The following is a 17,927-nucleotide window of genomic DNA, read 5'->3' as shown; positions in this document are numbered from 1 at the left end:
TTCACTGTTGATGACAGGAATACCCTATTCCCAGTTGCTGATGAAAGAGAATAGTAATTTAAAGATGGCGGAGTGCATGGCAGCACGTTTGACCGCGCAAGAGGAGCAGATAGAGCTCCTCACTCGGGAATTTAGCCTCCTACGAGACGGGCTAAATGGTGGTCCAGAGGTCGCCAGCATTCTTGCCAGTTCTCCGGAGTTGGAGAGCTTACGGAGCGAGAATGAGAAGCTCAAATTTCGTCTCGTGCACCTCCGCCGGGGTCTCCTGGAAGAGCTTGCCCTGGAGGGACAGGGCAAGAGGGGCACAAACAAAGGCCAGGAGAAGAAGACGGAGAAAGAACAACAACAGCCAAAGAACCGCAATTATGATAATAATAAGGTAGCTAGCTAACCACCTTAGTGCATGTAAATTGTGTGGCTGTTGTATGTGGCCTGTAGCTTCCATGGCCACAGTCATAATTATGCCTAAACCCCGCCCATGTATACAATATATCTTAACATTTGATTTTAAACCTAACCACGTTGCCAACCTTTTGCCTAACCCTCCCAGACAGCTCTGTGTAGTCCCCTGAACATGCTTATGGAATATCATATATAAGACAACAGATACTTATTGTGGTTTACACTAAGTGGAATGTCAATGACAATATTTGCATGTTTTTGCTCTCCAATAAACCAAACTTTTGATTTTGCTCCTCTGTGCAGGCAGCAACCCATGAGACCAAACCTGTTGTTGATAAGAACAACAAGAAGGAGAAGGCACAGGGAGGGTGCAGTGGCAGAGAGGTAATGATTAGGAACATTACCTCCCCAAAGGTTCAATATCCTTTACATCTATTCTAGAAGTCCCATGCATGCAATCAAGCGTTCCTTCAAAGTTGTGCAATATCCTTACCAATACCCAAATAATTCCCCCCAGCTTCTTTCCCTAAGTTCCTATAAATCACCATGTTACTCTTTCCAGCTGAAACCGTGGCCTGGCTACATCTCGGACCGCATGCGGCTGTATGAGGAACTGAAAAAGGAGAGCGATGCCCTGCTGGCCAGGAGAGCAGCAGACAGCCAGCCCATCACTGTGGAGCTGCCAGATGGACGCAGGGTGGAGGGTCAGGCCTGGGTCACTACCCCCTACCAGCTGGCCTGTGGCATCAGGTGAGGGATCTGGAGCTTACAGTGGGGCAAAAAAGTATTTAGTCAGCCACCAATTGTGCAAGTTCTCCCACTTAAAAAGATGAGAGGCCTGTAATTTTCATCATAGGTACACTTCAACTATGACAGACAAAATGAGAAAAAAAAATCCAGAAAATCACATTGTAGGATGTTTTATGAATTTATTTGCAAATTATGGTGGAAAATAAGTATTTGGTCACCTACAAACAAGCAAGATTTCTGGCTCTCACAGACCTGTAATTCTTCTTTAAGAGGCTCCTCTGTCCTCCACTCGTTACCTGTATTAATGGAACCTGTTTGAACTTGTTATCAGTATAAAAGACACCTGTCCACAACCTCAAACAGTCACACTCCAAACTCCACTATGGCCAAGACCAAAGAGCTGTCAAAGGACACCAGAAACAAAATTGTAGACCTGCACCAGGCTGGGAAGACTGAATCTGCAATAGGTAAGCAGCTTGGTTTGAAGAAATCAACTGTGGGAGCAATTATTAGGAAATGGAAGACATACAAGACCACTGATAATCTCCCTCGATCTGGGGCTCCACGCAAGATCTCATCCCGTGGGGTCAAAATGATCACAAGAACGGTGAGCAAAAATCCCAGAACCACACGGGGGGACCTAGGGAATGACATGCAGAGAGCTGGGACCAAAGTAACAAAGCCTACCATCAGTAACACACTACGCCGCCAGGGACTCAAATCCTGCAGTGCCAGATGTGTCCCCCTGCTTAAGCCAGTACATGTCCAGGCCCGTCTGAAGTTTGCTAGAGAGCATTTGGATGATCCAGAAGAAGATTGGGAGAATGTCATATGGTCAGATGAAACCAAAATATAACTTTTTGGTAAAAACTCAACTCATGTTTGGAGGACAAAGAATGCTGAGTTGCATCCAAAGAACACCATACCTACTGTGAAGCATGGGGGTGGAAACATCATGCTTTGGGGCTGTTTGTCTGCAAAGGGACCAGGACGATTGCTCCGTGTAAAGGAAAGAATGAATGGGGCCATGTATCGTGAGATTTTGAGTGAAAACCTCCTTCCATCAGCAAGGGCATTGAAGATGAAACGTGGCTGGGTCTTTCAGCATGACAATGATCCCAAACACACTGCCCGGGCAACGAAGGAGTGGCTTCGTAAGAAGCATTTCAAAGTCCTGGAGTGGCCTAGCCAGTCTCCAGATCTCAACCCCATAGAAAATCTTTGGAGGGAGTTGAAAGTCCGTGTTGCCCAGCAACAGCCCCCAAACATCACTGCTCTAGAGGAGATCTGCATGGAGGAATGGGCCAAAATACCAGCAACAGTGTGTGAAAACCAGAGTCTTCACCTCTGTCATTGCCAACAAAGGGTATATAACAAAGTAATGAGAAACTTTTGTTATTGACCAAATACTTATTTTCCACCATAATTTGCAAATAAATTCATTAAAAATCCTACAATGTGATTTTCTGGATTTTTTTTCTCATTTTGTCTGTCATAGTTGAAGTGTACCTATGATGAAAATTACAGGCCTCTCATCTTTTTAATGGGAGAACTTGCACAATTGGTGGCTGACTAAATACTTTTTTGCCCCACTGTATCTTGGACCATGATATCCCTGTCCCATATCTTTTTTTTGTGCTGTGCAGTCAACTCATATGGCCATTGTCATGGCAAAAACGTCCGTAGAAGTTGGCAGCATAGACAAATCTGGGACAAGGAGGATCATGATGTTACTTGGAGACATCAGTTGCACCCCTCTCTTTGCCATTGTTTGTAGCAACACATGAGAACTATGTGGTGATGGTGGTATATCGTATTTCTCTCAGCAAGGGCCTGGCTGACAATGCAGTGATTTCCCAGGTGAACGGGGACCTGTGGGATCTGGATAGACCTCTGGAGAAGAGCTGCTCACTGGAGATCCTGCGCTTTGACAATGACGATGCCCAGGCTGTGAGTATAATGTGCCCTCTGGGCTATCATACTCTCTATAGTCTTTGTTCTTGGAGGTAGTAACAGATGTTTCCGCTCCTTGTTTCAGGTGTACTGGCACTCCAGTGCTCACATCCTTGGTGAGGCCATGGAGCGTTTCTATGGAGGCTGTCTGTGTTATGGACCACCCATTGAGAATGGCTTCTACTATGACATGTTCCTCGATGGACCCCAGTACGCATCTATCATTGTTAAGAAAAAACAGGCTTCCATTCTCCTTTATAAAGTAATGAGCAGAAATGATACAGAGCTGGTATAGTGAGTAGCATATGACAGGTTTGTTGTTACTGAGGGTTCTGTTTGACCTGTGTCCTGTCCTGGCCAGGGGTGTGTCGAGTACAGAGTTTGAGTACCTGGAGGCGCTGTGCAAGTCTGTGGTGAAGGAGAAACAGCCCTTCGAGAGGCTGGAGGTCAGCAAGGAGACCCTACTGAAGATGTTCAAGGTGAGATGAGGACCTCTGCACTACATTGGCATCTCTCCACCCTCTGGTGAAAGATTGTAGCTTGGTTATATAATGTGTTATAGAGGTTTCTTTTTCATTGAGGTTGTGAGTAGATCGGCAGCAATTGGTATTTATTTTTTTCCTATCGGTTTGCGTCCATATTTTCAGTACAACAAATTCAAGTGTCGCATTCTGAATGAGAAAGTCACCACACCCACTACAACAGTCTACAGGTAAGCAGCTCTTGATGTTTAGTTGTAAATCACTGAATATTATTTGGTGTACAGAAACTATTCAGAAGACTGGTTTAACATGTTGGTGAAGAACAAAAATAGGACTGCACTCCGGTAAATTAACTTATATTTAAATTTTTATTGCTGCACAAACGTTTCGGGTATGAGCCCTTCAGCGTGCAAGGCAATAGCAATCAATGTCACACCAAGAAGACCACACAGGTGGGCATAATTATAAATTCAGCCAGTATTGGCCCAATCAAGAGATCCCAGCAGAGGGAGCTGTGGGGGAAATATGACAATCAAATAGAGATCTATAGACACGCAATACAAATACATGATGTCATTACCTACATTTTTTGCATATTTATAACCTACTAGAAAAAAACAAGAAAAATACCATTCCTCATTAAAGGCCTGCTGGGGCAAGAGTGGCCAAGCTGTCTATCCAATATGTCTCTCATTGGAGAAGTAATTGATTTCTATCTCCTATCCTATGTGGCGCTTTCACCAATTCAATGCCCATATAAAGTAAGGCACTTAAGTTCATGATTATTGCTGTTGAAATTTCTGGCAACAGGTAATTATTTTTCCATCAAATCAAATCAAATCAAATTTTATTTGTCACATACACATGGTTAGCAGATGTTAATGCGAGTGTAGCGAAATGCTTGTGCTTCTAGTTCCGACAATGCAGTAATAACGAACAAGTAATCTAACTAACAATTCCAAAAAAACTACTGTCTTATACACAGTGTAAGGGGATAAAGAATATGTACATAAGGATATATGAATGAGTGATGGTACAGAGCAGCATAGGCAAGATACAGTAGATGATATCGAGTACAGTATATACATATGAGATGAGTATGTAAACCAAGTGGCATAGTTAAAGTGGCTAGTGATACATGTATTACATAAGGATGCAGTCGATGATATAGAGTACAGTATATACGTATGCATATGAGATGAATAATGTAGGGTAAGTAACATTATATAAGGTAGCATTGTTTAAAGTGGCTAGTGATATATTTACATCATTTCCCATCAATTCCCATTATTAAAGTGGCTGGAGTAGAGTCAGTGTCATTGACAGTGTGTTGGCAGTAGCCACTCAATGTTAGTGGTGGCTGTTTAACAGTCTGATGGCCTTGAGAGAAGCTGTTTTTCAGTCTCTCGGTCCCAGCTTTGATGCACCTGTACTGACCTCGCCTTCTGGATGACAGCGGGGTGAACAGGCAGTGGCTCGGGTGGTTGATGTCCTTGATGATCTTTATGGCCTTCCTGTAGCATCGGGTGGTGTAGGTGTCCTGGAGGGCAGGTAGTTTGCCCCCGGTGATGCGTTGTGCAGACCTCACTACCCTCTGGAGAGCCTTACGGTTGAGGGCGGTGCAGTTGCCATACCAGGCGGTGATACAGCCCGCCAGGATGCTCTCGATTGTGCATCTATAGAAGTTTGTGAGTGCTTTTGGTGACAAGCCGAATTTCTTCAGCCTCCTGAGGTTGAAGAGGCGCTGCTGCGCCTTCCTCACGATGCTGTCTGTGTGAGTGGACCAATTCAGTTTGTCTGTGATGTGTATGCCGAGGAACTTAACTTGCTACCCTCTCCACTACTGTTCCATCGATGTGGATGGGGGGGGTGTTCCCTCTGCTGTTTCCTGAAGTCCACAATCATCTCCTTAGTTTTGTTGACGTTGAGTGTGAGGTTATTTTCCTGACACCACACTCCGAGGGCCCTCACCTCCTCCCTGTAGGCCGTCTCGTCGTTGTTGGTAATCAAGCCTACCACACTTGTGTCGTCCGCAAACTTGATGATTGAGTTGGAGGCGTGCATGGCCACGCAGTCGTGGGTGAACAGGGAGTACAGGAGAGGGCTCAGAACGCACCCTTGTGGGGCCCCAGTGTTGAGGATCAGCGGGGAGGAGATGTTGTTGCCTACCCTCACCACCTGGGGGCGGCCCGTCAGGAAGTCCAGAACCCAGTTGCACAGGGCGGGGTCGAGACCCAGGGTCTCGAGCTTGATGACGAGCTTGGAGGGTACTATGGTGTTGAATGCCGAGCTGTAGTCGATGAACAGCATTCTCACATAGGTATTCCTCTTGTCCAGATGGGTTAGGGCAGTGTGCAGTGTGGTTGAGATTGCATCGTCTGTGGACCTATTTGGGCGGTAAGCAAATTGGAGTGGGTCTAGGGTGTCAGGTAGGGTGGAGGTGATATGGTCCTTGACTAGTCTCTCAAAGCACTTCATGATGACGGATGTGAGTGCTACGGGCGGTAGTCGTTTAGCTCAGTTACCTTAGCTTTCTTGGGAACAGGAACAATGGTGGCCCTCTTGAAGCATGTGGGAACAGCAGACTGGTATAGGGATTGATTGAATATGTCCGTAAACACACCGGCCAGCTGGTCTGCGCATGCTCTGAGGGCGCGGCTGGGGATGCCGTCTGGGCCTGCAGCCTTGCGAGGGTTAACACGTTTAAATGTCTTACTCACTTCGGCTGCAGTGAAGGAGAGACCGCATGTTTTCGTTGCAGGCCGTGTCAGTGGCACTGTATTGTCCTCAAAGCGGGCAAAAAGTTATTTAGTCTGCCTGGGAGCAAGACATCCTGGTCCGTGACTGGGCTGGGTTTCTTCCTGTAGTCCGTGATTGACTGTAGACCCTGCCACATGCCTCTTGTGTCTGAGCCGTTGAATTGAGATTCTACTTTGTCTCTGTACCGGCGCTTAGCTTGTTTGATAGCCTTGCGGAGGGAATAGCTGCACTGTTTGTATTCAGTCATGTTACCAGACACCTTGCCCTGATTAAAAGCAGTGGTTCGTGCCTTCAGTTTCACACGAATGCTGCCATCAATCCAAGATTTCTGGTTAGGGAATGTTTTAATCGTTGCTATGGGAACGACATCTTCAACGCACGTTCTAATGAACTCGCACACCGAATCAACGTATTCGTCAATGTTGTTGTCTGACGCAATACGAAACATCTCCCAGTCCACGTGATGGAAGCAGTCTTGGAGTGTGGAGTCAGCTTGGTCGGACCAGCGTTGGACAGACCTCAGCGTGGGAGCTTCTTGTTTTAGTTTCTGTCTGTAGGCAGGGATCAACAAAATGGAGTCGTGGTCAGCTTTTCCGAAAGGAGGGCGGGGCAGGGCCTTATATGCGTCGCGGAAGTTAGAGTAACAATGATCCAGGGTCTTTCCACCCCTGGTTACGCAATCGATATGCTGATAAAATTTAGGGAGTCTTGTTTTCAGATTAGCCTTGTTAAAATCCCCAGCTACAATGAATGCAGCCTCCGGATAAATCGTTTCCAGTTTGCAGAGAGTTAAATAAAGTTCGTTCAGAGCCATCGATGTGTCTGCTTGGGGGGGGATATATACGGCTGTGATTATAATCGAAGAGAATTCTCTTGGTAGATAATGCGGTCTACATTTGATTGTGAGGAATTCTAAATCAGGTGAACAGAAGGATTTGAGTTCCTGTATGTTTCTGTCATCACACCATGTCACGTTAGTCATAAGGCATACGCCCCCGCCCCTCTTTTTACCAGAAAGATGTGTCGTTTCTGTCGGCGCGATGCGTGGTGAAACCCGCTGGCTGCACCGCTTCGGATAGCGTCTCTCCGGTTAGCCATGTTTCCGTGAAGCAGAGAACGTTGCAGTCTCTGATGTCCCTCTGGAATGCTACCCTTGCTCGGATTTCATCAACCTTGTTGTCAAGAGACTGGACATTGGCGAGAAGAATGCTAGGGAGTGGTGCACGGTGGGCCCGTCTCCGGAGTCTGACCAGAAGACCGCTTCGTTTCCCTCTTTTTCTGAGTCGTTTTTTTGGGTCGCTGCATGTAATCCACTCCGTTACACTGGTTGTAAGGCAGAACACAGGATCCGCATCGCGAAAAACATATTCTTGGTCGTACTGATGGTGAGTTGACGCTGATCTTATATTCAGTAGTTCTTCTCGGCTGTATGTAATGAAACCTAAGATGACCTGGGGTACTAGTGTAAGAAATAACACGTAAAAAAACAAAAAACTGCATAGTTTCCTAGGAACGCGAAGCGAGGCGGCCATCTCTGTCGGCGCCGGAGATGGTTTTGAATGGCGCTCTTATGCTCACATATCATTGTCTTAAGTTCCTGTTTGGTCTTACCCACAACATTAAAGTCACAGGAACACACTTAAGTAGATATACAACATATTTTGTGTTACATGTTATTCTACCTCAAACCTTTATCCTCCCACTCGAATGGGGATGGATAAGAGAGTTCCCTCTGATCATGGCATAACAGTGGACAGTTGTGACAAGGAAACTGCCATCAGGAATGATAGAGATGAAATGCAATGCTTTTTTTATTAGGCAAATCTGACCGTACTAAACAATCCTGTAAATTTGAGTGTCTCTTATAGCCAAACCTCGGGTGGGATTCAAACTAGAGGTCGACAGATTAATCGGAATGGCCGATTTTCAAGTTTTCATAACAATCGGAAATCTGTATTTTTGGGCACCGATTTGCCAATTTTTTAAATATATTTTTTATACTGTTTACTTAACTAGGCAAGTCAGTTAAGAACACATTCTTATTTTCAATGATAACCCACCGTTCCTAGGCTAACTGCCTTGTTCAGGGGCAGAACGACAGATTTTCACCTTGTCTGCTCGGGGGATCCAATCTTGCAACCTTACAGTTAACGAGTCCAATGCAATAACGACCTGCCTCTCTCTCGTTGCACTCCACAAGGAGACTGCCTGGTACGCGAATGCAGTAAACCAAGGTAAGTTGCTAGCTAGCATTAAACTTATCTTTAAAAAAAACAATCAATCATAATCACTAGTTAACTACACATGGTTGATGATATTACTAGATATTATCTAGCGTGTCCTGCGTTGCATATAAGTATCTGACTGAGCGGTGGTAGGCAGAAGCAGGCGCGTAAACATTCATTCAAACAGTACTTTCGTGCGTTTTGCCAGCAGCTCTTCGTTGTGCGTCAAGCATTGCGCTGTTTATGACTTCAAGCCTATCAACTCCCGAGATGAGGCTGGTGTAACGGAAGTGAAATGGCTAGCTAGTTAGCGCGCGCTAACTAGAGGGACGGAAGCTATACTGTTACACTGGCAATACTAAAGTGCCTGTAAGAACATCCAATAGTAAAAGGTTAATGAAATACAAATGGTATAGAGGGAAATAGTCCTATAATAACTACAACCTAAAACTTCTTACCTGGGAATATTGAAGACTCATGTTAAAAGGAACCACCAGCTTTCATGTGTTCTCATGTTCTGAGCAAGGAACTGAAACGTTAGCTTTCTTACATAGCACATATTGCACTTTTACTTTCTTCTCCAACACTTTGTTTTTGCATTATTTAAACCAAATTGAACATGCTTCATTATTTGAGGCTAAATTGAATTTATTGATTATTATATTAAGTTAAAATAAGTGTTCATTCAGTATTGTTGTAATTGTCATTATTACAAATAAAATAAAAAATTGTCAGATTAATCGGTATCAGCTTTTTGGGTCCTCCAATAATCGGTATCGGCTTTTTTGGGCCTCCAATAATCGGTATCGGCATTGAAAAATCATAATCGGTCGACCTCTAATTCAAACGGCTTTACCAAAGCTAGGGTCGCTGCGTAATATGTGCAAATGTCTATTAACCACTTCCTTGATCGATCTTGAAATGGGACTGAAGGTCAACACAAAATTTAAGAGGGAGGAGAGGGATTCCTTTGATGTGGTTGCAATAATGCATTCTATTCAGTTTCTTACTTAACGGAATTGTCTAATAATTCGTCTTCATACCCTCTTGTTTTGAATCCTTCACATAAATCTTTGTAATGTACATCAAATTCTAAATCGGTCACAAATGTGCCTAATGCGAGGGATTTGTCTAATATATTATGGTAAACTGTTTTTTGATTTGAAGACCCTCACTGGTCCATGCCCTGCTAAAATTAGTTTTCTACTGTTTTAGATGTGGGCCTCTGATTGACCTGTGTCGTGGGCCCCATGTAAGACACACAGGAAAGATTAAAGCCTTGAAGATCTACAAGGTATGTGATGCACACACAGACTACAATATCCAATCACTTCTTAAGATGAAAAACAGTGTCATAGTATCTCCATTCCTGTAATATCGACAGAACTCTTCTACGTACTGGGAGGGCCGTTCAGACATGGAGACCCTTCAGCGTATCTACGGTATCTCCTTCCCAGACTCCAAGATGCTGAAAGAGTGGGAACGCTTTCAGGAGGAGGCTAGGAACAGAGACCATCGGAAGATTGGAAAGGTTAGTCCTCACTGTAGGGGGGTCACTTTGGGGGTTGACTGAGGAAGACAAGTTGGTTTAGGTGTTTTGGTTTTCTGAACACAGCCATTGAAATAGACCCTCAATTAATATAATGATATATTATGTTCATATATACTGAGCAAAAGTATAAATGCAACATGCAACAATTTAAAAGTTATTGTTGAATTACAGTTCATATAAGGAAATCGGTCAATTGAAATAAATATATTATGCCCTAATCTATGGATTTCACACGACTGGGCAGGGGCGCAGCCATGGGTGTGACTGGGAGGGCAGAGGTCCACGAACTGGCCCATCCAATCAAATTATTTTTTTCCCCACAAAAGGGCTTCATTACAGACAAATACTTTTTGGGGATATTTTATTTCAACTCATGAAACATGGGACCAGCACTTTACATGTTGCGTTTTTATATTTTTGTTCAGTGTATTTTAGCGGTCACTTTTATCCAAAGGGAGTTACAGAACTGTCAACATTGAAAGTGACAAATCAGTCTAATTTACTCTATTTTACAAACAGACCTAAAGGTGACAGCAAGCTTCAGTTCGGCTGGTGGCTAGACCTTCGCTTGGAAAATGAGAAAATAGTGGAAATAGTACTGTTTGGCCATTTTGAGACTCTGTAGCCAGTATACACCTCCAAATTTTCAGAATGAATCTAAGAAAACTAAAGAAATCTGTTATTAATTTTGACGTTTTTGCAGAGGAGATCTTAGTTGCGCAATTTTACATCTAACTAAGATGTTTTGGTGCAGTGTTTCTCAATGAAAAAATTTACATAAAAACGAGTCATCTCTAGTTGAGTGACAACAGACTTTATTGAAGAATCCCTAAAGTTGACCACTCATGGACGAAGGGGCGTAGACTTTGGCTTTCGAAGTTCGGCTGCCCTCGAAAAAATGTTGTGTGCCTGAACAGCCGAAAAAACCCTTACCGAACTCCAAAACTAACACAAACATAATATCTGCGTGGACGCTTTAAGCTCTGTGTGCTTACTGTTGTTGCTTGGTTGTTCCTGTGGGGGGTGCTGTGTGTCTAACTGCATGATGTATCAGTAAGTCATACTATGTGAGCTCCAGCTGGTCCTCAGGCAGGCTGGATCTATCCTCCCTGCGGGAGACACAGATGGCAGCAGCCCCACAGCCCGGCCACAACTGATTACAACACAACACTGATCTCTGTATTAAACCATGGACTCATTGCTGCTTTTATTTTCATTGTTGTTATCCAGGGGGACAAAGTCTAAAGTAATTTTTAAACATGTTACTCCTATGATGGTGTGATCCTTTTCATTTAGAAGTTGAAGGTTTAGAAGTAGGGCATGTCTGTGGGTGTCGTTCATGGACAGATTTGCTGTCATTTGATTTAACATGTTCCCAACAGAGAGGAGGAGCTGCCTCACTATCTGTAACTGTCAATATGTGAAGTCTTTAAGCTTACACTATGTCTCTACTGTACAACAGGAACAGGAACTGTTTTTTTTCCATGACCTGAGCCCTGGCAGCTGCTTCTTCCTCCCGCGTGGAGCCTACCTGTACAACACACTCACTGACTTCATCAGGGTAAGACGAGACCAACCAGCCTCAAACACCTACACCTGGTCACAGCCAAAAGGCAGAGAAGCAATCTGTCCATCTTCTGCCAAGATACAACAATAACCACCTGTAGAATTCCCAGTTACAGCATGTTCATGGACTACTTTGATGCTTTGTAACTGAAAGAATGCTGAAGTTAAGTACCACTCAGTCTTGCTGTGATCTGGTGAATGTACTTTGCAGGAGGAATACTGTAGAAGAGGTTTCCAGGAGGTGGCCTCTCCTAACATCTATAACAGTAAGCTGTGGGAGACTTCAGGCCACTGGCAGCACTACAGCGACAACATGTTCTCCTTCCCAGTGGAGCAAGACATCTTTGCACTGAAGCCCATGAACTGTCCTGGACACTGGTAGGTACATTCGTTGGTTATTGGGACAATTTCCCAGACATGTCAAGCCTGGCCCTGGACAAAAAAAATCAACTCTGTGGCCTTGTGGTTAGTGTCCTCCCTGAGATTGGAAGGTTCAGTTTAATCCCCGGCCAAGTTATACAGAAAACTGTAAAAATGGGACCCAATGTGTCTGCTTGGAACTCAGCATTAGGAGATAAATTGGGGGTAAGGCCCCACCATAGACTAGCGTCGTCTCCATTGCGTGTACTTCTACATCAAGCTGCCTCAATATCACAATATCTATCAGGGAAATATCCATGGCTATAATAGCTACAAACCTTTAGTTACATTGATTTCTTCTGCAGAAACAGGAGATGCAAGGCTACTTGATTACTTACTGGACTAAAAACCATGCTCAATGGAGAATATCCACTGAAATGACTTTACTCCAAGACTAGGCTTAACCTTTGTCTGGGAAAGGTGTTATGTTATTGGTTAATATGAAGGTATGATGGTTTATAAGGAAGGGACTATCAAAGCATTTATGTAACCTTAACTTCTCCCACTGCTTCAACTGCATATCTTCTCATCCATCACCCTCTTTTTCCATCCACCTTCTCCTGGATCCACCCATCCTCTTCTTTCTCAGTCTGATGTTCAGCCACAGACCTCGGTCATGGAGGGAGCTGCCTCTGAGACTGGCTGATTTCGGGGTGCTCCATAGGAACGAGCTATCAGGGACACTGACCGGCCTTACGAGGGTGCGCCGCTTCCAACAGGATGACGCTCACATCTTCTGCACCATGGAACAGGTAGGTGACCAGACCAGCTATAGCTATTGAAGAGGAACATCTTATTAAAGTAGCTCCGTACCTGGGTTGGGGTCAATTTCAAATCGGGAAGTAAATGGACATTTCTGTTCCAATTTTCATAATTTTTTCTTGAAATGGAATTGACCCCATCCCTGCTGGGTACTTAACCTCCTTGCCATTCAGATGACCCCTCTGTATTCCCTTTCTCTCTCCTGCAGATTGAGTCTGAGATGAAGGGCTGTCTGGACTTCCTCCGCTGTGTCTATGACGTCTTTGGCTTCTCTTTCCAGCTGCACCTTTCAACCCGTCCAGAGAAGTACCTAGGAGATATCACTGTCTGGAACCAGGCTGAGAAGGTACAATTAAACATGCGTGTCCATAAAATATTCCTGAAATGTTGCATAAGGAAACACAATTATAAAGAAAGAATGACTTGCACGAAATGACCCAGGATATATTTGAATTGTATGTTAATGATTCCCTCTGTTTGAAAGCAACTGGAGAACAGCCTGAATGAGTTTGGGGAGCCATGGAAACTAAACCCCGGAGACGGTGCTTTCTATGGACCTAAGGTTTGTATTACAGCACCTGATATTTCCCTGCTATACATTTTCTTCACCTCTGCAATTAAATAAGGTCTAGAATTCTTAGGAAATCAATGTAATTAAAGGTTTGTAGCTATTATAGCCATGAATATTTCCCTGATAGATATTGCATTCCCCCTTCAATGAAATAAGGTCTAAAACTCTCAGGAAGGAAAACCATGTAATACTTTTGTTGTGCCATTTCAGATTGACATTAAGATCAAAGATGCTATTGGCCGGTATCATCAATGTGCAACCATTCAGCTGGACTTCCAGCTTCCCATCCGCTTTAACCTGACCTTTGTGGGGTGAGTGAGTCACCTAATCAAACTAGTCGTGACACAATGCTGAGTCTGTATCCTGTTAAAAAAAAAGCAAGTTTAGTCATTAATCCCTCCTTCAATACGAGTTCTTACCTGAATACTTTGTACTAGACAGTTGATTTTAAAGTCCTTTACAGTTGGATTTTTAATTAGGTAGAGAACATTATGAAGCTGTAAACAACTGTATAAATTATATTCAAAAAGATGTTTGACCGGTAAGACATCTCGATAAGACTAACTTCTACAAATAAGGTTGAATAAATAATAGTTAAATACGTAGTTATAAGTGAGCATGAAGTGGTGTTGTGACTGATATTGATGTTGAATCCTGTGACTTGCAGAAAGGACGGGGATGACAAAGCGAGACCGGTCATCATCCACCGGGCCATTCTGGGCTCTGTGGAGAGGATGATAGCCATCCTCACTGAGAACTATGCTGGGAAATGGTGAGTAGCAAAGAGGACCAATGAATTTGTTGAGTGTTACATAAGATGCAATCATAGACTGGAAAATAAGTCATATATATATATGATGTTTTTCTGCTCTTAAATGTCTTCATTGTGTGTATATAAGTGTTTTGATTTGCTACTTATCCAGCCATATTGTGTTTCTTCTCCAGGCCCCTCTGGCTGTCCCCACGTCAGGTGATGTTTGTACCTGTCAACCCTACCTGTGAAGAATATGCCAAGAGGGTAATCCGAGCCTTCTATTTCTCAAACTTGTCTTCCTTTCATATTTCTACAGTTTATGATCAGGGCCGGATTAAGAAATCATAGGCCCTCCCCCTTCCCGGCACACCATTTTCTGTAAACAAATCTGTGTACCAAGATGCAAATTCAATGCGTTGTAAATTTAGTGTTGAAGAAAAAGCTTCTTTATAATAAAGTCATAACTTTGTCATGTGGTATAGGCTACAGTTGAGCAGAGGCGTTTTTAGGATTTCCACACAGTGACAACATTATTTTTATCAGGATCTGAAAAAAATCTTTTTACATGACAGAAGACAACTGAATCTTTTTTTAATACCACACAAATGACCAAAATGAGTGGCTACTCTGACAAACTGAGATCATGCTGGTCTTGAATTCAAACAATAACCCAGGCCAATGAAGCGACACACAGATTGTATAATATTAGGAGGAAATAAATAAAGTAGGCTTCTAAATAACATGTCCAGTGACTCAACTAATGAAGATTAAACCATAAGCTACTCACGGTGATTGGCTGTTGCCATGACGAGCACATCGGCTATCTCAAGATGAGCTACTTTGAAAAACAGTGCTGCTGTTCGCAAACTATTAGGAGTTGAGAATAATTTATTTGTATTGGTTCTACAGATTAGTCTTCTCTTTTCAGCAGTAGGCAAACTGTATGTTTTTTCCAGCAATTGTATTTTGAAATCTGCAGAAGGCAAACCGACAGCTGCAACCAACCATAAAAATATAATCCATAGATGGCAGTTCCCATTTGTCAGAACTGGCATCCATTGCTAGTGTACCCATGAGGTTAACAGTCAAATTGCCAGGGTAAGAGGTTAAAAAACCCTTCTATGGATTATATGTCTATGGCCACAATGCAAAAAGCTGTATATTTGGTGCGCATGCTGTCCAAACGGCAGCCTTCCTGACTAGGCATACCGGTAAATACCAAAATAAAGGAAACACTTTATATTATATTCATTAGATTATGATATGGTTTGGTGTGCAGTTTCTTTCTCATAGTTTATGTCCACTTGTAAAATCTATGCCAAGGCGCATTGAAGCTGTTCTGGCAACACACTTAAGACACTTTATGTTTGTTTCCTTTATTTTGGCAGATACCTGTATGTGCATGTGATAAAAATAAATCCTGTTATTGTTTTAAACTATTGATCCTCTATGGCTAAATTATGCTCTGTGGTGTATTTTAAAACATTGAGAGCAGCTCCTGTGGTTGGATAAAGTATAATTTAAAGGAAAAAAATAGGGGCGTGGACGAGTCAATATCTGGTATGACCACCATTTGCCTCATCCAGTGTGACATCTCCTTTGCATAGAGTTAATCAGGAAGTTGATTGTGGCCTATGGAATGTTGTCCCAGTCCTCTTCAATGGCTGTGCGAAGTTGCTGGATATTGGCGGGAACTGGAACACTGTCATACATGTAGATCCAGAGCATCTCAAACATGCTCAGTGGGTGAGTATGCAGGCCATGGAAGGCCTTTTGTCCCCAGCACAAGGTGGACCTGTGTAATTATCATGCTGTTTAATCAGCTTCTGTCAGGTGGATCAATTAATTTGGCAAAGGATAAATACTAACGGGGATGTACAGAATTTGAGAAACTTTTTGCGCGTATGGAAAATGTCTTGATCTTTTATTTCAGCTCGTGAACATGGGACCAACACTTTATATGTTGCGTTTTATCTTTTTCTTCAGTGTAATATTATTATTTTTAAATGCCTCTTACAGGCTTGGGCCCAGCCCTGACTCTCACAATTGACCAGTCACATTTATTTATGCAGTTACCCAATAAAGGCAGGGGCCCCCAGTTACCCACATGGGCCCCTTACCTCCTCTCCTTCCCCATCTGATGATTAGCAGAGCGGCAGCAGCAGGCTGTCAACACTTATTGAGAGCGGGCTGATGAGTCCTATTGTGGTTGGTGGTTGTAGTAAATATATTTTTTAAATGATGCATGTATAATATACTCAGTATATTTTCGTTTTTGTTAAAACAAATATTTGCCTCTTGGGCCCCCCATGGGCCTGGGCCCAGGGGCTTCAGCCCCGGGAAGCCCCTGAATTAAGCTGGCCCTGTTCATGATGCTGCACATTCATCATTGTCTATCATTATATGAACCTGCATGTCTGTTGCCAGTTCCATTTTATCAGTTCATCTTCGTCATTTTTTACTGAGTGGTAATTCTGTCCTTCAGATGTGTAAACAGTTTGTGGAGGCTGGATTCATGGCAGACGCTGATCTCGACTCCAGTTGCCTCTTAAACAAGAAGATCCGCAACGCCCAGTTAGCCCAGTACAACTTCATCCTGGGTAAGAAGGATTACTATAGTAGATTTTTTTAGCCATTCATATATTCATGACTTTTACTATCACAATTTGCTAGTAAATCCCCTCAAATATTTTCAGATTTCTTTCAGCTGCCAAAAACATGATTGTATTCATCACTACTGAAATGTTGTTGAAAATGCGAATGTGTTAGGGCAGCTGTGTGTGTTGTGATTTGGCAGTGTGGGGACTGTGAGCTACTTTGTGCTTTGTGTCTTGGCAGTGGTCGGTGAGAAAGAGAAGCTGACTAACAGTGTGAACGTACGTACGAGGGACAACAAGGTTCATGGAGAGCTGTCTGTCTCTGAGGTGCTGGCTCGCCTGACCCTATTGAAAGAGTCACGCTGCCGGAATGCTGAGGAGGAGTTCTGAGGAGATATCATTTTCTTTCACAAAAGAGTAACAAAATAGACATTTTATGTGAATGCAAGAGGTCTCTGTTAGAAGTATAAACATGGAAAGGGGTAGATTAAATGTATTGATATGTTTGAAAATATAATATATTTTCTACTCACTCGACAGACCTTTTCTGTATTGTGGGTAGTTTAATATGTATGTTTCTTTGATTGTCTAATCAATTTGAAAGAATAGTGCAGGAAGTGAGAAACGATATCGGGGATCATGTATTTGGTACAGTAGTGCAGGGTTTCCTAAATGTTTTTTTTTTGCCATAGCACCACACAGCTGATTCAAATAAATTGGTTATTTGAATCAGCTGTGGCAAAAACCAAAACGTGCACCCATAGGGGGGCCCCAGCATCGAGTTTGGGAAACCCTGCAATAGTGTATGAAATAATATATATATATATTTTTGAACCCTAATCTGAAGGATAGAATGTGGATGAAAGAAGATGTCATGAGAATATTATTTATTGGGTTGTTGAAAGAAGGTTGCAATGTAAGCCAAATAACACTTTTGGGAAATATAAAATAAAATCATGAAGTAGCTCTGTCCTCTTCTTGGATTGTATCTTGGAATAAAATATTGTCTCAACGTTTTGCCTCCCCTTCATTGTCTTATTATTCATTGGAGATTAAAGTAATTTTTGTCATTCTTCATCTGACAAAAAAAAAATACATTTGACCCTGTTGAGGTCTCTGCTCTTGAATAATCT

The 17,927-nt window shown here is 42.9% G+C and overlaps 1 protein-coding gene across 1 annotated transcript; it reads left to right on the top strand.

The window, feature by feature from the left end:
• Window positions 1-25: 25 nt before the first annotated feature.
• On the top strand, window positions 26-17,806 carry LOC112263847 (threonine--tRNA ligase 1, cytoplasmic). Its single transcript, XM_024440484.2, has 19 exons — window positions 26-379; window positions 706-786; window positions 965-1,152; window positions 2,979-3,102; window positions 3,191-3,315; window positions 3,467-3,584; window positions 3,753-3,817; window positions 9,788-9,866; window positions 9,957-10,103; window positions 11,587-11,685; window positions 11,902-12,068; window positions 12,700-12,862; window positions 13,081-13,218; window positions 13,357-13,434; window positions 13,654-13,754; window positions 14,111-14,215; window positions 14,389-14,461; window positions 16,683-16,797; window positions 17,036-17,806. Exons 1-19 carry the CDS (start codon window positions 41-43, stop codon window positions 17,182-17,184), a joined length of 2,454 nt encoding a protein of 817 aa, XP_024296252.1. The 5' UTR covers window positions 26-40; the 3' UTR covers window positions 17,185-17,806.
• The last annotated feature ends 121 nt before the right edge of the window (window positions 17,807-17,927 follow it).

This window comes from Oncorhynchus tshawytscha, unplaced genomic scaffold, assembly GCF_018296145.1.
Source record: "Oncorhynchus tshawytscha isolate Ot180627B unplaced genomic scaffold, Otsh_v2.0 Un_contig_37_pilon_pilon, whole genome shotgun sequence".
NCBI lineage: Eukaryota > Metazoa > Chordata > Actinopteri > Salmoniformes > Salmonidae > Oncorhynchus > Oncorhynchus tshawytscha.
Note: the sequence above shows the minus strand (reverse complement) of the source record. Positions and strands in the feature narration are given on the sequence as shown.

Coding starts and splice junctions, on each gene's coding strand:
- LOC112263847 (XM_024440484.2), top strand. CDS start 41: ATGAAAGAGAATAGTAATTTAAAGATGGCGGAGTGCATGGCAGCACGT. Junction 787..964: donor GAGGGTGCAGTGGCAGAGAG/GTAATGATTAGG, acceptor TACTCTTTCCAG/CTGAAACCGTGGCCTGGCTA. Junction 11,686..11,901: donor CACTCACTGACTTCATCAGG/GTAAGACGAGAC, acceptor TGTACTTTGCAG/GAGGAATACTGTAGAAGAGG.